The sequence below is a fragment of the Schistocerca serialis genome, chromosome 4, assembly GCF_023864345.2.
Source record: "Schistocerca serialis cubense isolate TAMUIC-IGC-003099 chromosome 4, iqSchSeri2.2, whole genome shotgun sequence".
NCBI classification, from domain to species: domain Eukaryota; kingdom Metazoa; phylum Arthropoda; class Insecta; order Orthoptera; family Acrididae; genus Schistocerca; species Schistocerca serialis.
This window is the reverse complement of record NC_064641.1, coordinates 398,968,159-398,993,000: the sequence shown is the minus strand read 5'-3', so window position 1 is coordinate 398,993,000 and position 24,842 is coordinate 398,968,159. Positions and strand designations below refer to the sequence as shown.

Sequence of the window (24,842 nt, the reverse complement as noted above, 5' to 3'; positions counted from 1 at the left end):
TGACGACCTCAGAAATTAAGTCCCATAGTGCTCAGAGCCATTTTGTACTGTACTTGTTTTACCTTTACTCCTGTTAATTTTATAGCCATTTTCAAGACACTTTCCATTCTGTTCAACTAATATTCCAAGCCCCTTGCCGTCTCTGACACTTATGGTGTCATCAGGACGCAGAAGTATTTATATCTTCTCTCTGAATCTCAGTTTCTTTCTGATACATCACGAGTGTGATTGGGAGGTAGGAAGTAAAATGAGCTGAGGGTTTACTAGGTATAGTTCCAAATTATCATTTACTAGTAAACATATTACCACCATAATACATTTGGTGGTAAGAGCGATTTTACAACCATCCATTACCCCCAAATTTGGCAGAAATTTGCGTTAGGGTGACACCGACGAATAAGTTAAGCAAATCTTTCATCTTGCCAGTCGCACAAAAAGAATTTACAACAGACCTTTTAAAAATATTCTTCGACACATATTGAAACATACATAACAAACATACGAATTTATTTCACAGATCACAAAGGCTTCTTATGGTTCTAGTGCAACGAGCACTCCAAACCTTAACGTAGTCGATCAATTACCCAACAAACACCGGGTGACCATGAAATTAAACTTTGACTCACTCCAGCTCTCTCATATACATAGATACATGGTACAATCTGTACGCTCTGACGGCATTAGCAAAGCACAAAACAATAAAACGGGACTGCTTCCGTAAATCCAGAAACACCACATTTGTTTTCATGACTTAAAGACGGTTGGGAACGGACAAAAAAAATATTGTCAGCATAAACAAACCCCACATTTGTGCTAGATCCAAATACACTGATATACATAATTAGCTTAACTAGACACGAATTCACAGTAGAACGGAAGTAATGTGAAGCAATGCTTGATGCAAACGTGAACAAGACAAGACCACTGACTAGGACAATGCTGTAATAGCACAATGCGTCCCAAGCAGTGTTATTCAAAATTGAACGACACACAGACTGGTAAACAACGTGGCTTAAACACTGTTAACCCACACGCTAGAAACACATCACACTGCTGTACCAGCGCACAGGAGTAAACAGAACAGACACATAGCGTCTACGAGAAGGGAAACTCTTTGAACAACAATAAACAGACCATTAATACACTCTGGGAATCACAGACGTGGTGGATATTTGTCCTCTTGCAGCCACAAACGCAAATCCTACTGAAACCGAGTAGTTATAATTAATGTTCAGCTACCCACCTAAGTCCAGTGCAGGTCCCGGTTATCGTATTTCAGTGGAAATTGCTGGATGTGGTAATGAATAGCGCGGAACCGATTTGTGCAGGACAACAGATTAGTTCCATTTGTGGCCACCTGTTGCGTATCTGGCGCTGTGCACTCTTTGTAGGATGGTATGACATCCAAGCTGCCGTTTGACAAGCCGTAGCGTTAGTGAACAGTACGCTTATCGATAAGAAACACCGTGATCCATTAGTGAAATTGTTTTATGTGAACGGCGCAATGACCGGTGAAGCATTGGAGGAGTACTGCCCACTTAATGGACTGAGGAGAGACCCAATGTAATTAATTGATTTATAGAAAATGATAACGAAATTTGAAAACACGGGTGAGCTTGATGTGGCATCTGGAAGAGAAAAGCGTCCAATCCGGGTGGAATTTATTAACGAGATTACACTAACATACATACACTACTGGCCATTAAAGTTACTACTCCAAGAAGAAATGCAGATGATAAACGGGTATTGATTGGACAAATATATTATATTAGAACTGACATGTGATTACATTTTCACGCAATTTGGGTGCATAGATCCTGAGAAATCAGTACCCAGAACAACCACCTCTGGCCGTAACAACGGCCTTGATACGCCTCGGAATTGAGTCAAACAGAGCTTGGATGGCGTGTACAGGTACAGCTGCCCATGCAGCTTCAACACGATACCACAGTTCATCAAGAGTAGTGACTGGCGTATTGTGACGAGCCAGTTGCTCGGCTACCATTGACCAGACGTTTTCAATTGGTGAGTGATCTGGAGAATGTGCTGGCCATGCTGGCCAGGGCAGCAGTCGAACATTTTCCGTATCCAGAAAGGCCCGTAAAGGACCTGCAACATGCGGTCGTGCATTATCATGCTGAAATGTAGGGTTTCGCAGGGATCGAATGAACGGTAGAGCCACGGGTCGTAACACATCAGAAATGTAACGTCCACTGTTCAAAGTGTCGTCAATGTGAACAAGAGCTGACCGAGACGTGTACCCAATGGCACCCCATACCATCACGCCGGGTGATACGCCAGTATGGCGATGACGAATACACACTTCCAATGTGCGTTCACCGCGATGTCGCCAAATACGAATGCGACCATCATGATGCTGTAAACAGAACCTGAATTCATCAGAAAAAATGACATTTTGCCATTCGTGCACCCAGGTTCGTCGTTGAGTACACCATGGCAGGCGCTCCTGTCATTGATGCAGCGTCAACGGTAACCGCAGCTATGGTCTCCGAGCTGATAGTCCATGCTGCTGCAAGCGTCGTCGAACTGTTCGTGCAGATGGTTGTCTTGCAAACGTCCCCATCTGTTGACTAAGGGATCGGGACGTGGCTGCACGATCCGTTGCAGCCATGCGGACAACATGCCTTTCATCTCGACTGCTAGTGATACGAGGCCGTTGGGATCCAGCAAGGCGTTCCTTATCACCCTCCTGAACCCACAGATTCCATATTCTACTAACAGTCATTGGATCTCGACCAACGCGAGCAGCAATGTCACGATACGATAAACCGCAATCGCGATAGGCTACAATCCGACCTTTATCAAAGTCGGAAACTTGATGGTACGCATTTCTCCTCCTTACACGAGGCATCGCCACAACGTTTCACCAGGCAACGCCGGTCAACTGCCGTTTGTGTATGAGAAATCGGTTGGTAACTTTCCTCATGTCAGCACGTTGTAGGTGTCGCCACCGGCGCCAACCTTGTGTGAATGCTCTGAAAAGCTAATCATTTGCATATCACAGCATCTTCTTCCTGTCGGTTAAATTTCGCGTCTGTAGTACGTCATCTTCGTGCTGTAGCAATTTCAGTGGCCAGTAGTGTATATAATGAACTAGACACGAATTCACAGTAGAAGGGAAGTAATGTGAAGCAATGTGATGTAGTGATCGCACAGTATCACGAGAATTGCTCGTTCTATGGTCAACAGTACGCAAAATTTGCTGTCTATTTTACACAGGGGCCGTACAAGATGTAGACGGTGCAGCATATGAAACCTCACGAGCCACAGCCACAGCAACGCTCTGAATTTGCTCTCCGGTTTCTGTCACTGGTGGAAGTTGATGACAAATGGCCGGACAATACTCAGTAGAGTGACGAGGCACATTTTACACTACAGAGAGCGTTGAATACAAAGGACTACCTAATTTGAGGTAATGTTAAACCGGGTGTTGTGCATGAACAGCCATTGTACTCGCCCTATATGACTGCGTGGTATGGATTCACATTCACGTTCATTCTCAATCCATTCTTCTTCGAAGAGAATACGCCCATAGGGTCTGTCAGGTGTAGCGTAACATCTGCACATTGTCGAGATCTCCTTGTACAACACGTAAATCCTGCTTGGGAAAAGCCCAGCCGTGTGGAGATCACTGTATTCATGAAAGATGGGGCAAGTACCTCATGTCGCTAGCCCAGTGAAACATCTGCTTGATAACTACGTACGTTGATAATTTTCATTTCGGCTGGAGCCAAAGTCATGGTAATTTTTTTGAATGATGCTGCCGCCATTTGATGCAATATTTTTTATTTTATTGTTCTATGATCCAAATTTCGGTCTTGGCCCATTTTGAAGTATGCCTTTTGACATGCAAATACGTTTTGGTGCTTGCAAATGGCCTAAGGTCAAAAGCTGAATCGTATAGCAAAGAAACAAAAATTATTAGTCAAATGGCGGCAGCATCATTAAAAAAAAATCCACGAATGTATTATCTGCAGAGGTTTTCCTGATGCATGGGCAGTAAGATCGCCTGATCTGCATCCAGTTGATTTTTGACTCTGGGGGTATCTAAAAGAATAGTTTTACCAGAGAGATGTTCGGTCTCCACCTGACCTGAAGGCCAGTATAGAGGAACAAGTTGCTGATATTCCACTGCAGCTGCTGCGAGCCACTGTTGATAACGTCGTTATATCTATGAAGCATCTTCTTGACGTCTCTGGTGGTGACACAGAATAAACTGCGTAAGAGGCAGTTAATAATGAAATTAACATAATGGCATTCTCAACTGTATGATATTTTCTCCCCACGTTCCGTTCCTAATCCATTACATATGGAGACATTCCTATACGTCTTCCTTGCATTCACAGTGTCAGATTTTCACCAGGTGGCCAGAAATGAAAGTTTTTTTTCTGTGTAAGTGCATTAGTGCATTAGCATATCTACCTAGTTTCGCTGACATACCATAGTTACAACCTGCACTAACCCTCCGTCAGTGTCTGCACTTTAATTACAACCACCCGCTATGTTTTGGTCGCTCCGTCCGAATATGACAAGTGTAGCATGAACGGGAACAGCATACGTCGAACACGGCAGCGCGAAAATGGCAGGAGATAGCCTGCGCTCTTTTCTTGTAATTCCGCAGCATTTGTCTGGGCATCGTCACAGTACACAGCAGCGTAAAAGGACAGGCACACAGACTGCATTCGGTGCCGGTATGTGCGCGTCATCCATACGGACCTCGTGCAGCAAACATGGCGGCGAGCAAAAGACTGACTGACGAACTGTACCCGTTGCCAGAGGCTCGACTCTGCCGCCATGAGGCAGCGGTCACACTTCGGCGGCTCCGAACATACAAAACACAACACGACCTACCGTAAATCCATGTGGACACGAAACAAACGATTATTCGCTTTTTGTAGTTGACATTTGTGAACATTTTTCGGAATATAGTCTACAGAAACAAAGATAAATTAAAAAAGACACTCCACGAAGATCAGTTTAGTCCCAGAAAAGTAAGGGTGCAACGGAAAAGTTATGATATGGTGTGTATAGAGCTTTTGTATCCCACTTCTTTGAGCATTGACCTGGGTAATAACGAAAGAACGTCTTATAAGCAGACAGGTGGTGAAATGTGGCTTAGCGGAGCTCTTATAACATTCGGACCTATTGCACATAATTCAACATCGACATGCTTGTGGGAAAAGATATTACTATGTTGCCCCTCTTACTCTTTCGTATGAGACAAGTTGGGATGTCGGGTACAGTCTCAGGTATGATCGCGATGTCTTCAGGTTAACAGTGAAGTTTTCAATTACAGTATTTTATTTCCTTTCTTTTAACAAGGATAAATGGTTCAACACATCTTTACATTAGAATTCATAACATTCACCATAAACATCAGCTGGTTCCCTAATACACGATGGTTTAGTTCTAATGGAACATTAATCTAAGACGACGGGAAATGAGCTCTACGCCGAAGAACTGACGTATTCGTTTGTGATATAAGAAGAGTGTTTTAGTCTCCCGCATTTCTTGCACATACGCTTAGAAATCATGTCATAATGTCGTTCACTGTTCGCTACGGAAATTCAGTGGTGACAGAGTGGATAGAGAACACTGCTTTGATAGTTGGATGGGGGCGGAAGGGGGGGGGGGGGTTGGGCGGAACCTGTAGTCCAAATAAACTCTTAAAAATTCTGAAAAGTCACTGTCATGCCGTAATTCTAGTACGATATAGGTACTCGTTCTGCCCAATACCCCCAGCTCCCTGAGCTGCATCAGGGCAATGACGAATTGCATAGGAAACACCAACATATACAGCTAACTTAAGCAAGCACAGGAACTCATTACAACTCATTACCGAAAGGAAATCGACCTGAGTTCTTCCACATGCAAGACTGACCAATTTGACAAAAGTTGCAATGAAGGGTCTCAGACAATAATTAGAGATTACCCACTTGTAGACGGTTTCTGTGATGATCTTCCCAAGCACACCAAAATACCGTCAGAAAAGCGATTAGTAACACGAAAGAGTTCCCTATCATAACAAGACAGAAGTAAAAGGAAATAAAAACGATAAATTACAAAACTGGCATTCTGATACGTTCCTCCCAAGACCAGACAGGTTTGGTGCGGAAGGCACGTCTGTCAGCAAACCGAACCCTGAAAGGAATACTAGAAAGCGACCTCGGCTACCAAAATTGCTCCACTTTTATAAAAAAGGGCAGGAGAGAGATTCGTTGAATTTGAAATGTTCAACCACTTCTCTCGCACCAGGTTTAGATTTTTCATCCTTATCATGGCCTGTTACCCTTTCTCTGTCGTGTCTAAAACGTCGGTAGCTACAGCACGGTTTCTCTGCTTAAAAAGCGGAGGGGAGAGATCGTTGAGTTTCGAATGCCCAACCAACTCCCTCGCCCCGTGCTCAGCTGCTTCCTTCTACATCCCATTTTTTTTTTATTTTGTGATTTAACACTCACGCCATTTTTCAGCAGAAACACTCATGGAATACAGGACGAAGGAAAAATGGAATCCACTAGGTGTAAGTCAAAGAAAGCTATTAGCTTGGTACACCTTTTCTCTTAAGGTTCTGTGCAATCATTCACTGGGAAAAACTAGAATGGTACACTCGATAAAGGCGCAACAAACAAGATGTGCAAGTGACAAAAGATGTAGTTTCATGAAAGAACCCCGTCGACTTAAGCTGAAACGTGTCCGTAACGCTGCGTATCGCTTGGTGACGAGAGGACTGGGTGACACAAATAAATTTTAAATACACTATTACAATGACAATGTCAGCAAAAGCTTGAAGGAATAAGTTTCAATTCGGGACGATTTACTCGCTAGACTGGTCAAGAAAATCAGATATCATTTCTTTCTGAAACACAAACCTTAAACAACTTGAAATTCATACAGTAGAAAGAGATCCAGTTAACACTTTAAACCTTGTTATTGATCACATGAGCCTTCTTTTAAAAACAAACTGAATTATGCTTCACTGCAATCAATACCAAGAAAAATGTTCAACAACGGACAAGCGTTCAAAACGCGAGTTAGCAACACACGTAAAGTAATTATCAGTCACTTCAAAAGGCAAATTGAACTAATACAAACATCAATAGCAACAATTTCAAAACCTTGGAATTACTTTAAATAAGGACTCTACAGACAAAAGTTAAATAGCAAACGCACGTGAGCAAAGAAGCGGTTACATGAAATGCTTTGAATTAAATACGTATCAATTTCTTTAGCAATGTGAGCTACAACCAAACAAACGGCACGGCAAGGCAGTAAATAAGAAAAGGAAAGCGCCCACCCTCTTCGTCGTCTTAACGTGGGGCCTACAGTACCTTAAGTTACACAGCCAAAAAGGATAACATTTCCCGTTAACACACTTTGAAAGGGAGCTGAATTTACGCAACCCAATTGCACAAGTTATTCAGATTAACAGTTCATACAGGTGAAGCACAAGCGGGAGTGCATTAAAGAATTGTTTTAGATATCACAAAAAACATAATACTTACAAAAATCAGAAATACACTTTAAGGAAGGCAGAGCTACACCATATACAAATTTAAAAGTCTGGAGCGTCCTTGTATGGCCTAAAACCAGATTAACTCTAGTCAGCGACGCGAGGAGGAGAATGCAAGCATCTTCAATTAAAGCCACTGAAAAGATCAAAAGAAAGAAGAATCTTGCCCCAAGACCACAACGTGCTAGGCAACGAACTAAACAAACCATAGGGAAAGTTTCGAAACCTTCTCACCCGTAATAAGTGTCCGACAAGCTGCTAGAGGTCACAGGCTGACTTCGGTGTAAGAGGAGCTTTTCCCCAGTGGTAGAACTCCTTCTCTGCTAGCTGCTGCCGACAGCAACACCGCTACGGCTATAAACATCAGGCGACATGCTCCGCTCATCCGGCCCCACTCTCATCTGCTCAAGTCCCCACGGCCACACGCCCCGTGTGCACCAGGAGGGTCTTCGGCGACGAACCGAGGACCCAGAATACGAAACCACTCGAGTCATCACGGAGCAAGATTGTGACCATCTTCCGACTCTGCTCCTCAGCAAACCTCGCTGTCCGACAGCCGAACCTCAAGGGAGCGTGGCTCATTGCCACGTGGCGCCTCAGACCGCCAGCCACGACTTCTGGCCAAAGAAGAATACACTTGCGAGCGCGACGCTACACATCGTTTCGCTACATCGCTAAATGTCAGGTTGTATAGTTTATGAGAACAAAAAGCGATGATGACAGATTTATTAAAATAGTACTTTATGATCGAAGACTCCTATAAAAATTCGTCCAAACAAATATACAACCAATAATCAATCTTACAAAGATTTTATGTCATTTATTGACAAAATACGTAAGCCACGAACGGTATGTGGATCGCACTCCTCCCAGATGCGTCTAGCCTTTTAACTACTGTGACACATTGTCCAGTCACTGATGCTGTTAAACGTAACTGCTCTGGGTGAACGGAGAAACCTTAAGTCACACTGACAGCTAATGAACAGAATATTCGTAAATTATAGAACGCTCCGCTGTACTGCTACGCGGAAAATCGATTCTTAGTTTTCGTGTATGACAGTTGCGCCATTCTTCTGGGAGACGCAGCTTCGATCACAAAAGCTGTTGTTTTTTCATTAGACAGACAGACAGTACCTGTACGGACATTGCACCTAGCCCAACAGAAACAGGCACTTTTACAGGGGCAAAACGACAGCACATGTCCGTCCCACCTGCTGAGAAGCCGCCCCTTCCAGCTAAACCCGTTATCTTCCTAATACCACACACCGTAACCTGCCCTCGTAGGGGTTTCCTTTGTATCAAGGAGTGCGTTGCGCCGGTAAAGGGGTTATTTCTGGTGAGGCGCATACAGTGTGCGTACAGGCATAGTCTGTCTGTAACCTGAAGAGCGAGCAGCGTTTGTGGTGTGGGAAATTGCCTTTCCCGGAAGAAAGCTACAGAAGCCGTGCGGGATGACTAAGAACCAATTTCGCGTCTAGCAGTACAGGGCATCGTGTATTGATTCACATAGACTCTGCGCGCACGCGTTTCCTGCATAGATTATACACTACTTGGCAACTGCTAAGGAAAAACTGACACTTGCTAAGGAACAACTGCCATTCACTATGGAAGAACCGACAATTGCTACGAACACCCGACCAATAACACTAAAAGTAATTTTTGGGATGGAACGTGTTAGTGACAGTTCATCCAATACGATGTTTGATGAAGGGAGTTGTGGAACTGATTAGTGCAAGCTTCCTTGCGGTACGGCAACATGCCTGCAAGACATCAGTTCAGTGCTTACGATCGCGGACGAGCAGTTGGAGGGCTCGAAGACGGTTAAATGTCGCTATTGTGGCCGCAGGAATGGGTGTGTCCAAAAGCGTCGTCTCTTGATTAAAAAAGGTCTCTGAAGGTGCAAATATTTTGCGGAATTATGCCATCTGACCGTTAGGGTATCTATACGTAGTGTAGTGCCAAAAAAGTGCAGATAGCTCACTCCTAGCCAGATCGCTGCACACCTTGCAACCACTCTCGGTATTTACACATATGTGAGACGGAACCACATCACGACGATTAATATCAGGTTGATTTGTGTGCTCGGAATCCTATTAGATGCACCCAGTTCAACGTCGAGGGAGAATTCGTTGGTGAAGGGAGCATATCGGTTGGAGTCAGCAACGGCGGTCCGGAGTGATGTGCTCTGACGAATCTAGCTTCACTGTAGCAAGTGTGGAGAGAGGGGAACACGTTACATATCACAGATTGTTCATGAACGTTAACGGTATGGCCTAGGCGTTGAGGTGTGGGCAGGCATTGCTCACAATGACTGAACACGTTTGCACATCTTGGCGCGAGATACTGTTGCAGCACTGCGGTATTGCAGAAAGATTATTCTGGATCGAGTCGTCTGTTTAGGGATGTGGTAGGTCCCGATTTTCTGTTAACGACGACAAAGTCCACCCGCACAGGACCTCTGAGGTGTCGCACACAAAGGGAAGTCAAGATGTTGAACGTATGGAATGGCCTACTTACTACTGAACTAATACCCGTCAGCGAAGCGTGAAAGACCTGTAAACCACCATGAGAAAGGAGTGGGACAATATCCCCCAAGGATTCCTCAACAGTTTGACAACCAGTATGAGCAACTGTTGCAAAATGTGCTTTAGTGCCCGAGAACGGAATATGCCTTACTGAGAGCCCGATGTCATGATCTGTGTGTGATTCCTGTCCAACAATGTCTCTGTTCGGTATCAATTGTCAAGAAAGGTATTGTCACGTAATTTGAAGTTGGAGGGGGAGAAGGGAAAGGAACTCATGTCAGCATACACTGGTGCAAAATGTGCTTTAGTGCCTGAGGACGGAATATTCCTTACTGAGAACCCGATGTCATGACTTGTGTGCGATTCCTGTCCAACAATGTCTCTGTTCGGTAGCAATTGTCAAGAAATATAATGTTACGTAAATTGGAGGGGGCAGAAAGGGAAGGAACTCATGATGTCAGCTGCATTGGAAATTTTCACGGAGTAAGGGGCGCCGAGTGAAATTGTATGCCAGACCGATATTCGAACCCAGGATCTCCTGTTTACTAGACAGCTGCGTCAAACACTGCGCCACTCTGACGCAGTATTTATCGCAACTGTGCAGACTCTCGGCCCCTCGGCCGACCCACACTCTCACCTAATGTCACCTATACGCTGCCCCCGTTCAGGTCCTCCATGCTCACTGCTTTGAGATTCTTGTAGGAGGTCGACCGTGACGCGCATTTGCACTGAAGGTGTTGGATTCACAGGCGTTACTAATTTCTGTGTTCCGTACGCTGTTTAAGCACTGAGCGGATGATAAACACTTATCGAGCGTGTCTGCGCACTGTATCGACACTGATATAAGGGTTTGCTCTGGAAGGGTCGGTATAGCGTTGTGAAGAAGCCTGTAGTTGCTTCGTGTAACGTAGTAGCTTTGTAGACAGAGTGGGGACTCGCCTGCCCGCTCTCGAGTCTGCAGGAAGAGTATCGTGTAACTGGATGAGAGGGGGCAGGCTCGTCACACTTGTCGCTCCAGATAATCCAGTGGCGACAGCCGCGAGCCCCGCTGATCCAGAAGCCGGCTCGCCTACCACAGGGTTCCGCCAGCGGGCCTTCATAATTCACCGCGCGGGCACTGAATAATCGACGTCGTCTCGCGCTGCGGCGAACTGAAGGCTACGCTAAGTTCCTGAGGCTCCATCCCCCTCACAGGTCACCGTCGCTTTAACACGACGCAGAGTAAGGAACCGCGGTTCTACAGCGAGCTTTCCGGTTAAAGAACATCTCTCTTGAGTTAGCCGATTTTATACGTGCGTCGAAGGCTATAAGTATAAACCTGAACTGCACTGTATTCGTGTAATATACTCGTTATAAAATAAAATGAGTATTACACATTGACTCACAACGGCAACGGTAGAAAGATCTTGTTCGGAGCAAATACGGTGCTACACATCAACAGCAAATTGTGTGTCATTGTTACTGCACTTTTGCTCTTTTACGGTGCTTAATATCTATAATACAATAGTGTTTCAAGGATGTTCTCGCATGTATCCAATTGACGAAGATCAAAAGGAGCGCAAATTTTCTCTCCAGATTTTCAAGAAAACTATAACACAAAGGTACTCACACAGACATTTCTTCTGAACATGTCGTAGGATTCCATTTGTAAGGTTTCGACTGTTATGTCTGATTTGTACATGTTCGTTACTGTACAACCATTTAATTTAATGATTCTGACAAATGTGTGGCGTGCATATAAAAACAGCACGTTGTTGTAGTTATCTTTGTTAATCATAGTTGCTACATGAATGGAATTGGAAACGTTGTAACTGCAGAATTTATAAAATAACGGTCTCTCGAAAGTACCATAAACTTACCTCAACCTTCGATATACTGAGATAAAACATTTTTCTCTTTTACTGAGTTGATGCATTTTATATCTACTACGTCCTTTTTTTAAAAATAATTTGAAGCGTATTTTACATTGTACTTTATTGTTTCAACTTTATTATGATTGCAAGAAGCATTCTGTCATAGTTTTGGACGTTATTTATAGAGTGTGGCGTGTAAAGATAAATTAAATTACATTTTTTATTCCAAATTATTGCAAGTACAGTATTTTAGAATCAAAATTTAATTTAAATGTTACAGTGTGGTGTTATTCCATTTCTTTTGTCGCCAGAGAGAAAATTTAATTTGAAACAGCGACAACAGTTAGGAACAATTTTTGTAAACTACACGGATTACCTTTGAGACTGATCGTTGCAAACGCATTCATTTTTTTCGTCACATTCCTGATTGACAGATGAAGCATTTTCCTCGTGGCCTGTCTTAACGTTTTCCTATTGTTCGGGGTTGTTGAGTTTCTTTACATACACCCACCAAATTCTTCGAACTGAGGACATGTTTGCCAACGTTCTTCCAACTTTTTGCTCTTTGTAGATGTGAGGTATCACCATTTCTTCTTCCAACGCTTGCAGAAACAGGCGCCGGTGATATTCCTTCTTTTGCCGCCAGGTTGGGTATTTTGTCATCCGGAGAACAAAAACAACCACACAGGCAACATCAATCAAACTGAAGAAGAGTTACATAGGCCATCACCTATGGATCTCGAGCGTGTACCTTTCTTCATCTACTTGTCGAGCACATTAACACAACTTTTGGTAGCATTATAATGCATGAAATTTCCGGCTTGAGATAACTTGCTTCGTTAACACATCAGCCATCATGACGTTGCTAAGAGAGAAATGTAACCCCTGTTATCATTGGTGGTACATGAGATGCCACCGTTTTTTCATTGGTAAAACCAAAGACGGAAGAGTGTATCGTCCACTGTTTATTTTTCAAAAATAATACTGGAATCTCTGGTTTATTATGTTGCGTTATGCTTACCAACGTCGTATTCTTTGTTAATTGTAACTCTGGAAGCTCGCGGCTAGTAGAATTTTTGTTAGTAGTGACGCCCCTGCCTGTGCCATACAAATTACTGAAGAGATCCGTGTCTCCAAGAGCCTTTGCTTATTTTCTCTCCCTCCGTTATTTTTGCAATATATACATGCGTACTGCGTTCATAGAAAGTCCGGGAATTTGCTGCGACAAAAATTTTCATCCCATGTTTTCCTGGTTTTGTATTCATGAAAAAAGAAACGAGCATCCAGCCCTAAATGCAACCATTTGTTCGTCTACTGTAGTGGTTCCCAGCCTGGGGGTAATTACCCCCTGAGGGATAAAATGAAATTTTCTGAGGGCTAAAAACTAAACAATTACATAATGAGTGAGTCAGGAAACTAAATTATTTTTAAAAGATCATTATTATTATCACTATTCTGTAAGGCTCTAATACTGGTTACACAAGTTATCAATAATTACTTTTTCTCAGTTAGTAGCATTAATGTGGTGGAGGTTACAGATTCCTCACGTAGTCCATTCACCACGCACATATATTGTGATTTTTCCCGTACATTGCTGATGATAAGAGTGAGACATACATGTAACAGATCCTAAACATCACAACAAAATGTCTTCTCCAAGTTGTAGATACTACTGCAGTAGTCCATAAATTGTTTTATTACCACCCTCTAAATAGATAAATAAATTAACTGACAGCATGACAGAGTTGTAACTACGTAAGGGTTACTATAGTGCTGTACGCAGTTTCATTATTATTATTATTATTATTAGAGTGTTCAGACACAAAGCATTAACAGCCTGAATTCGCCCAATTTCTGTCAGCATAGAGGTAAGAAGTGCAGCAGTGAAGTGATTTACGAACTTGTTTGATTTTAAATGGGGTTTCAGCCTGAATGTCAAGCAAGAGCCGCGGTTGAGAGAAGTAATGAAGGGGAAGCATGCTTTGTACGATGTGTGTACCCTCAATGTGGATAGTTTGCTTTCATTTTTGAGAATTAGTTTTGGGTATCACTTGTGATCCACAACGAATTCCTTAGACATTCATTCTAAGACGCACACACATACACACACACACACACACACACACACACACACACGCATACAGACACACACACACACACACACACACACACACACACACACACAAATTAAATCTCATTCATCTTCCATCATTTTTAAAGTAAAAATGTGCCAAGAAGAGTCTTTCATGCTACAGTTTGGATCAGTGTTAAGGTTGGTAATAAATTACGGGATGGGGGGAGGGCGAAAACAGATGGCAGAGGCGGCCGATCTAATACATAATGTCTGACTGCACTCAACGATAATGGTCTAAAAATGGATGGGAGACACTGATCTGCTGTAACGTAACGATTTGAAATCCAGTCTTTACCCTCTTAACTTTTTTTTCTGTTTCGTGGTAATTTGTCAGACATTCTTATGATCACGTCTTGTGGTTTTAGCATTAAATCGAAGGAATGGAAAATTTAAACAAATGTGTACCTTCCCATTGTTGCAGTAAATACTAGTCTTGAAAATGCAGGACATTTGAACCATAAATTTACCACTGACTCTTTTGCCAGTCTCAGAAAACACGCAAGGAAATCCAGTAAATGCTAGCAACTCTTCTGTAGTAACATCATTCCATGAATATGGGATTTTAGAAGAGTCCTCAGAATTAGTGTGCAGACAAATTTCGTTCTGTATGTCAACAGTAAAAAAAGTTTCATGTTGTCATATACTTTTGAAATGTTTTCGGTGAAAGCTGTCAGCCCGAGCTTACCTGTTATCTCCTTTCAGGAGGAGGTAACTCTTTCCACAATTTACCATTTTATCGTATGTAAATTTCGCCCATTTCGTTGTCACCAGATTCTGCAATTTCATAATTTTCATCATCCATGTCAGAATAGTCTTCATTTGCAGATACGGGTTTCATTCTTTCTATGCCTAAATGTTCGCTCGGTACATCGATATCATTCTCATAATCATCACCACCAAAGATACCGGTATCACTATCACCATGTAAATTTGCATCTCGTAGCAACTCATATAACATTTTTCTATCGCTTTCGCACATTTTGTAGGAAACCATTTTCGCTAAGTAAATGTCTGCTGCTGCTAGTGTGCCACTTGTCAACAATCAGCTGACTGTATGGTTTGTTTTTAAATGATCAGGTTAGCCAAGCTACCAGTAAGGAAAAACTTGTATATATATTACCAGCTGGCCCACTACATCCTCAGTTGACGTTAAGTGATCGCGGATCCCACTGACGCCGAAAGGTTTGCCTAAGCAGAACTGTAAAGAGCATTCCACACCACCACAGAGGAGACCCTGCTAAACACTAGACCAGAGTTGATAAAAGACGCTTTATAGGTATAACTGGTCCTATTGATCCTCACTAGAAAACTAGTTTGCTGCAGGAGAGGTGCCAGGTTCGATTCCTGGGCCGATAAAGGTGTCTGTGTAGAAGAATGTCACTGACCAAAGCAATATTCACAAAGGCCAAAGTATACTGGTTTTCTGTTTCAAGGAATATCAGCATGTGACAGCTAATTTATTAACAACACATAAGGCACCAGTTCGTGCTTCACAGCTGGCAGTATTACATAAATGCTATCGTACCTTTGATTGCAATGAAGGACAATGAATATAACGAATAACATAAATTATGTTCCTTTAAACCTATGTTACAGACACTGATCATTATAACTGCAATATTCATAATACAAATGTTCAAATGCATGTCCTCGTTGTTGTATGCATTGATGTAAGCGCGTCTCGGTGTTAGTACGGACACCTCTTAATATTTCCGCAGATATTGAAGCCCAAGCTTGACGTATTCGTTCTTTTAACACCACTGGATTTTGCGGTTCCGTTTCATAGACCCTGGCTTTGGCATAACGTCACAAGAAAAGAATCCAAGGGCATTAAATCAGGCGATTTCGCTGGCTATCGAATGCAACCACAACGACCTATCCATCGTTTGGGGTACATATTGTTGAGATATTCCCTATTCCTTCTACAGTAATGGGGTGGTGCATACTCGTACTGAAACTAGTGCCTCACAGCTGACTGCAGTGGGATGTTTCCTAGGAGATGTCCAAGATTCAGCTCATTCTGTAGGAATTGCAAATACAGCCGACCAGTTATTCTGGGAGCCAAATTAACTGCTCCAATGATGTGGCCTTCTTGAATACTGCACCATACGTCAACACCTCAGTGCGATAGTATGTGAAGTGGTCGTAGCCATGGAGGATTTTCAGGAACCCAGTAATGTAGATGTGTCTATTGAGATTGGTGTCATTGTCGAAATTCCATTCTTCTCTCCATAAAAACTGCCCGATAAAGCCCGGATTTGCGTCTACATTGTGTACGAGGAGTCTGAAGAACGACAGCCGATTTTGGAAATCATTTCCAAGTAGCTGTTGCTGTAGGTGCAGGTTAAAGAGATGCCATTTTCGCTCCTCCAGAATCCTTTGTATTGTAGACCTCGATATCCCCAGGTCCACTGCAGCTGTTCTTTGCACTATTTCCGATGAGAAATAGGTGTTACTGGACGAGATCTAATGACTTTCATAATATTAATAACAACGACCCTATTATTATTATTATGGTTCAAATGGCCCTGAGCACTATGGGACTTAACATCTGAGGTCATCAGTCCCCTAGAACTTAGAACTACTTAACCCTAACTAACCTAAGGACATCACACGCATCCACGCCCGAGGCAGGATTATTATTATTATTATTATTTCTTTCTTGTCTCAGACGTTATGTCTGGGTAAAAATGAAAGGTGACACGGACCTTGATCAAGCGTGACTTCCTTTTAACTGTACGGTATATGGTACATTGCATTTAGGAACTTTCGGGTAATTGAACAAGTGTCAATAATTACAGATTTCTGTAGTTGTATATATAAGTTTGGATGTACGCTGTATTGCATTGATGTACTGTTGGATATTGTGTGGTATGACTCCTGTAGTTGATATTATAATTGGTATAATGTCAACTTTATCCTGATGCCACATGTCCTTGACTTCCTCAGCCAGTTGGACGTATTTTTCAATTTTTTCTCCTGTTTTCTTTTGTATATTTGTTGTATTGGGTATGGATATTTCGATTAGTTGTGTTAATTTCTTCTTTTTATTGGTGAGTATGATGTCAGGTTTGTTATGTGGTGTTGTTTTATCTGTTATAATGGTTCTGTTCCAGTATAATTTGTATTCATCGTTCTCCAGTACATTTTGTGGTCCATATATGTATGTGGGAACATGTTGTATTATAAGTTTATGTTGTAAGGCAAGCTGTTGATGTATTATTTTTGCTACATTGTCATGTCTTCTGGGGTATTCTGTATTTGCTAGTATTGTACATCCGCTTGTGATGTGATCTACTGTTTCTATTTGTTGTTTGCAAAGTCTGCATTTATCTGTTGTGGTATTGGGATCTTTAATAATATGCTTGCTGTAATATCTGGTGTTTATTGTTTGATCCTGTACTTCAATCATGAATCCTTCCGTCTCACTGTATATATTGCCTTTTCTTAGCCATGTGTTGGATGCGTCTTGATCAATGTGTGGCTGTGTTAGATGAAATGGGTGCTTGCCATGTAGTGTTTTCTTTTTCCAATTTACTTTCTTCGTATCTATTGATGTTATGTGATCTAAAGGGTTGTAGAAGTGGTTATGAAATGGTAGTGGTGTAGCCGATGTATTTATATGAATGATTGCTTTCTGTATTTTGCTAGTATCTGCTCGTTCTATAAAGAATTTTCTTAAATTGTCTACCTGTCCATAACGTAGGTTTTTTAAGTCGATAAATCCCCTTCCTCCTTCCTTTCTGCTTAATGTGAATCTTTCAGTTGCTGAATGTATGTGATGTATTCTATATTTGTGGCATTGTGATCGCGTAAGTGTATTGAGTGCTTCTAGGTCTGTGTTACTCCATTTCACTACTCCTAATGAGTAGGTCAATATTGGTATAGCATAAGTATTTATAGCTTTTGTCTTGTTTCTTGCTGTCAATTCTGTTTTCAGTATTTTAGTTAGTCTTTGTCTATATTTTTCTTTTAGTTCTTCTTTAATATTTGTATTATCTATTCCTATTTTTGTCTGTATCCTAGATATTTATAGGCATCTGTTTTTCCATCGCTTCTATGCAGTCGCTGTGGTTATCCAATATGTAATCTTCTTGTTTAGTGTGTTTCCCTTGACTATGCTATTTTTCTTACATTTGTCTGTTCCAAAAGCCATATTTATATCATTGCTGAATACTTCTCTTATCTTTAGTAATTGGTTGAGTTGTTGATTTGTTGCTGCCAGTAGTTTTAGATCATCCATGTATAGCAGATGTGTGATTTTGTGTGGGTATGTTCCAGTAATATTGTATCCATAATTTGTATTATTTAGCATGTTGGATAGTGGGTTCAGAGCAAGGCAGAACCAGAAAGGACTTAATGAGTCTCCTTGGTATATTCCATGCTTAATCTGTATTGGCTGTGATGTGATATTATTTGAATTTGTTTGGATATTAAGTGTGGTTTTCCAATTTTTCATTACTATGTTTAGCAACTGTATCAATTTAGGATCTACTTTGTATATTTCCAATATTTGTAGTAACCATGAGTGGGGTACACTATCAAAAGCTTTTTGGTAATCAATGTATGCACAGTATAGCGACCTTTGTTTAGTTTTAGCTTGATATGTCACCTCTGCATCTATTATCAGTTGCTCTTTACATCCTCATGCTACTTTGCAACAGACGTTTTGTTCTTCATCTATAATTTTGTTCTGTGTTGTATGTGTCATTAATTTTTGTGTAATGACTGAAGTTAATATTTTGTATATTGTTGGTAGGCATGTTATGGGGCGATATTTAGCTGAGTTTGCTGTGTCTGCTTGATCTTTAGGTTTCAGATAAGTTATTCCATGTGTAAGTGTATCAGGGAATGTGTATGGGTCTGCAATGTAACTGTTAAATAATTTAGTTAGATGTGAATGTGTTGAGGTGAATTTCTTTAGCCAGAAATTTGCTATTTTATCTTTTCCATTGGCTTTCCAATTGTGAGTAGAATTAATTGCTTGGGTGACTTCATGTTGCAAAATTATCATTTCAGGCATTTGTGGTATCATCTTGTATGTATCTGTTTCTGCTTGTATCCACCGTTCATGCCTGTTATGTTGTACTGGGTTTGACCATATGTTGCTCCAGAAGTGTTCCATGTCTGTTATGTTTGGTGGATTGTGTATTTTAATGTGTGAGTAGTCCATTGTCTGGTAAAATTTCCTTTGGTTTGTGTTGAATGTTTGGTTTTGTTTCCTTCTATTTTCACTTTTATTGTATCTTCTAAGTCGTTTGGCCAACGCTTGTAATTTCTGCTTCTTTTCATCTAACTGTTCTATCGCTTCTTGTTGTGAGATTTTACCAAACCTTTTTCGTTTTTTTCTGACATTTCATTTCTTATAAATTGTGTTAGCTGTCCGATGTCTTTTCTCAGTTTTTCTATTCTGATCTGCAGCCTGTGTTGCCATGCTGGTTTTGTGGGTTTCTTCTGTGTGTTGGTTGGTTCTGATCTCTGCCTAGTGTGTATATTTAGTGTAGTGAGTGCTCCTATATAAACCTGTAGTTGTAACTCTTCCACAGTTGTGTTTTCATTTATTTTGTTGTGTATGATTGTGTTGATAGTTTTTATTGTTGTTTCGACTTGTGGGTTATTTGGCGGTCTATGCAAGAATGGTCTAATGTCTGTATTTGTGTCTTTGTATTCTATATACGTCAACTGAAATTTTTCTTCTATACCTAACATGTGTGTCACTTCGTGTTCTATTTGTGTTTGTTCTGGTGGCTGTCTTAAGATTTCGTTTTCCTCCGACTGTTTAATTGATGCGTGTTGTTCTTTGTTTGCTCTGGGATGTTTGAGTCCATTACTGTATTTTCTTCTTCTTCTGATTGCACATTATTTTGTTCCAGTATTTGTTGTACTTGTTGTTTGATGTTTTCTAATTCTGACTGGTGTATCCTGTTGTTTTTGATTATTACACTGATCTGATCAGTTAGTCGTTGCTCTGTTAAAAATTTTAATTCTGGGTATCTGGTAATAAATGTTGTGTATACTTGTGATCTGTATCCAGTTGTATTGGTTCCTAGGTTTGTTGCTTGGTAATAACAGAACATGAGGTGTCGATTAACTTCATCTGACCATCTCATCCTCTGTCTTTGTCTTCCTTCTAGGGTGGTTGCAGGAAGCATATCCTGCAAAACACCTCTATTTGGATTTGAATCATTTTCCAGTCGGCTAGCAGTGTCGTAACCATTGTGGGCGGGCATAGGGTTCAAGCGTCGTCCCCGACCATGACGGCGCTTGTCCGAGGCTTCTTTAGTTCTGTCCTGAACCAACTAATCACACTAAAAGGGGGGTTAGCCCTATTAGTGGCCGGCCGCGGTGGTCTCGCGGTTCTAGGCGCGCAGTCCGGAACCGTGCGACTGCTACGGTCGCAGGTTCGAATCCTGCCTCGGGCATGGATGTGTGTGATGTCCTTAGGTTAGTTAGGTTTAAGTAGTTCTAAGTTCTAGGGGACTGATGACCACAGCAGTTGAGTCCCATAGTGCTCAGAGCCATTTGAACCAACCCTATTAGTGGTTTGTTCTTTTCGTCGTCTTTTACGACTGGCAGAACATACCGGAGGCCTATTCTTTATTGTTATTATTATTATTATTATAGGTACAAATAATACTGCAACCTAAATGCGACAACACGATAACGCTTTCGTTTGTAATACGGGGGTTGCGTTGAAAGCAATGCACCGCATTTTTTTTATTATCCGATACAATGCAACGAATGCGAAACATTACGTATGTATTATTTGAAGTCCTCTGAGTGAGCGCGACAAGTTTCCGTCACTTCCACAGGTATCGTAAATACAGGACAGTTTCAAAATGGCGTCTGTAGGAGACGTACATTACAAGCGACGGGCCGTCATTAAGTTTCTTACTGCAGAGGAAGAAACTGTGGGGAATATTCACAAACGCTTGTGCAAAGTCTATGAAGCATATGCTGTCGACAGAAGTACAGTTAGTGATTGGGCACGGAGGGTGCGGTCATCAGAAGGTGGTTCGGTGGAGCTCCACGATTTGCAGCGGCCTGGGAGACCATCCATGGCTGTCGCACCTGATATATTGCAGCGAGCTGATGTTGTCACTGGCGAGGACAGACGCATTACGACTCGGCAACTGGCGCTGCATCTGTCAATGAAGAGGTGATTCACCTAGTGAAGCACTGGCTCCGCAAGCAGGCTAGGGCTGGTACCGACAGGGCATACACGCCCTTGTTTCGCGTTCGAGGAAGCCTAGAGAACAGGATGCAAATTACGTGGAAAAATAGTGTGTGTACATAAAACACCCTTCTTTCGTGAGTGTAATTTTCATTATGTTCAATAAAAAATTGTTGATGAAAAAAAATGCGGGTTATTACTTTCTGGGCTACGCTTTCTGTGCAATGGATGTTCTCCAAAATACCCAGTATCCTTCGGGGCAACATCGGGTGCGTCAGGGGTTGTACCTGGAAAGCTCCTCAGTCCTCAAAGGCATCCCTGTATGTCTGAAAACATGCGCAGAAGGCAGACGTCGCGTTGGAAATGAGAAAACAGCCTTCGGGCCTTAGCCGCATTGCAGTGCGCGTCCCCATAGGTAAGTGTATCATATCGGTGTGACGTCACTGGAGTGCACTGCAGTTGTCATCCTGTTTGACTATAAAACCTGACTCGAACAACAAACAGATGGCCACGTGACCTTTTCACAGAGCGGAACCAGGAGGAAAACGCACGCAGATGGCGGCACAGCTCGGTGGAAGTTCGCCTGTGCGTGAATTTCCCGTTTGGATAGCAGTGACGAGGTAATCGTTCTTGCACTAACGAATGGGGAAAAGGAACTACAGAGGATGGCTTGAGTGTGCCACCAAGTTTGATCATATGTATGAAAATGAATGAAATAACAGAACCTTAAATCAAAAATACACAATCTGCTTTCAAGTCTCTTTCAGAGAACCGAATAAAACAAATGGCTCTGAGCACTATGGGACTTAACATCTGAGGTCATCAGTCCCCTAGAACTTAGAACTACTTAAACCTAACTAACCTAAGGAGATCACACACATTCATGCCCACGGCAGGTTTCGAACCTGCGACCGTAGCAGTCGCGCGGTTCGGGACTGAAGCGCCTAGAACCGCTCGATCACCGCGGCCGGCACAGAAAGAGCTTTCATGTATGAACGAAGAAATGGAAGCCGGCCGCGGTGGCCGTGCGGTTCTGGCGCTGCAGTCCGGAACCGCGGGACTGCTACGGTCGCAGGTTCGAATCCTGCCTCGGGCATGGGTGTGTGTGATGTCCTTAGGTTAGTTAGGTTTAAGTAGTTCTAAGTTCTAGGGGACTTATGACCTAAGATGTTGAGTCCCATAGTGCTCAGAGCCATTTGAACCATTTTTTTGAAGAAATGGAACTTCGATGCCGTCTCATGAGCACGTAGGATGTCCGTGAAGTACCAATGTACCGTCAGAGTTCCCGCAATCAGTATCGGCCATAGCCAGAAGACATGCTCGATGCCTTCACGTACCATGACGACAACACACTGGAAGAGTGGGACATCTTGGCAACGATGGTCATCCGTGGTATTACGAATCATCGCTGTACACCATGGGACACCAGTCATTGGCAAACCAATCTTCTTCATCTCGGCGTCACTCCAAATGTAGCCGTTTGTACTGTGGTGGCAACTATGAACTACGCGTGGGACGGTAATTCCCCACTTAGCTCCGACCTATCGTGCATGTTGATTTAACATGTTGCAGAGATACGTAAATCTGAAGTTGAGAGGTGCGGGAAGAAAGAGAAGGAAAGGGAAGTGGTTACTGATGTCAGCTGCATCGGGACATTCCGCGGGAATCGGCCGCGACGAGTGAAAACTAGTACTGGATCGGGATCCGAACCCGAGATCTCCTGCTTACTAGGCAGGTGCGTTAGCTACTGTCCCATCCTGGACACAGTATTATCGCAACTGCGCGGACTGTCTCAGCACGCTTCACGGCCGACCCACATTCCCACCAGTCTGGAGACCCGATGCAGTAACCTCTTCCCTTTCCCTTGCTCCTCGTCAGCCCCCCCCCCCCCTCCCGCACGTCCCCCTCCCATCGTCCCCGAAAGAGTAGACGCCACGCATTCACATATTGCAGATGGTCCAGTAATTACTGACAGGCACATGTTTTCGAAGTACCTGTTGTACAACACAGTGAGAATCCCTTGTAGTGGTCAGATGAAGTCGACTTGGAATGTGACGAATATGCTTTCGTCACATTCCCATGCAGTCTGACATTGGGCACTGTCACTCTCGCATCCAACTGCCCTTCACATATTGACAGCGCTTGGTTCGATCAGCCGGCCAAGTGGATACATGCAACGAGGCCTGTTTCAACATGCGTCAGATGCTGATAACGCAGTACGTAGCACCTCCGTGTCCAGCACAGTGATTACTCAACATCTGACTCTGTTCACGCCTTTTATTTACCCTACTAGTAATGATAGAAACTCTAAACACGAAAAACGCCAATGTACTTAGGCGACCTTTCAACCTGTCAAAGAGAATTGCTGCTTAAATCATTTACATACACTAGTGGCCATTAAAACTGCTACACCAAGAATGAATGCAGATGATAAACGGGTATTCATTGGACAAATATACTGTACTAGAACTGACATGCGATTACATTTTCACCTAATTTGGGTGCATGGATCCTGAGAAATCAGTACCGAGAACAACCACCTCTGGCCGTAATAACGCCCTTGATAAGTCTGGGCATTGAGTCAAACACAGCTTGCATGGCGTGTACAGGTGCAGCTGCCCATGCAGCTCCAATACGATACCACAGTTCAGCAAGAGTAGTGACTGGCGTATTGTGACGAGCCAGTTGCTCTGCCATGATTGACCAGACGTTTTCTATTGGTGAGAGATCAGGAGAATGTGCTGGCCAGGGCAGCAGTCGACTATTTTCTGTATCCAGAAAGACCCGTACAGGACCTGCAACATGCGGTCGTGCATTATCCGGCTGAAATGTAGGGTTTCGCAGAGATCGAATGGAGGGTAGAGCCACGGAGCGTAACACATCTGCAATGTAACGTCCACTGTTCAAAGTGCCGTCAGTGCGAACAACAGGTGACCGAGTCGTGTAACCAATGGCACCCCATACCATCACGCCAGGTGATGCCAGTATGGCGATGACGGAAACACGCTTCCAATGTGCGTTCACCGCGATGTCGCCAAACACGGAAGCGACCATCAGGATGCTGTAAACAGAACCTGGATTCATCCGAAAAAATGATGTTTTGCGATTCGTGTACCCAGGTTTGTCGTTGAGTACACCATCGCAAGCGCTCCTGTCCCTGATGCAGCGTCAAGGGTAATCGCAGCCATGGTCTCCGAGCTGATAGTCTTTGCTGCTGCAAACATCGTCGAACTGTTCGTGTAGATGGTTGTTGTCTTACAAACGTCCCCATCTTTTGACTCAGGGATCGAGACGTGGTTGCACGATCCGTTACAACCATGCTGATAATATGCCTGTCATCTCGACTGCTAGTGACACGATACCGTTGGGATCCACCACGGCGTTCCGTATTACCCTCCTGAACACACCGATTCCATGTTCTGCTAAGAGTCGTTGGATCTCGGCCAACGCGAGCAGCTATGTCGCGATACGATAAACCGCGTCCGCGATAGGCTACAATCCGACCTTTATCATAGTCGGAATATTGTTTCACCAGGCAACGCCGGTCAACTGCTGTTTGTGTATGAGAAATCGGTTGGAAACTTTCCTCATGTCAGCACGTTGTAGGTGTCGCCTCCGGCGCCAA

The 24,842-nt window shown here is 42.9% G+C and overlaps 1 protein-coding gene across 1 annotated transcript in view; it reads left to right on the top strand.

Annotated features, from left to right (window-relative positions):
* Positions 1 to 4,751: 4,751 nt before the first annotated feature.
* Positions 4,752 to 24,842, top strand: part of LOC126474483 (octopamine receptor beta-1R-like) — an 82,859-nt gene continuing 62,768 nt past the window's right edge. The window contains exon 1 of the mRNA XM_050101955.1: positions 4,752 to 4,873. Coding sequence (XP_049957912.1) covers positions 4,752 to 4,873 — 122 coding nt within the window. The remainder of the gene's footprint in view (positions 4,874 to 24,842) is intronic.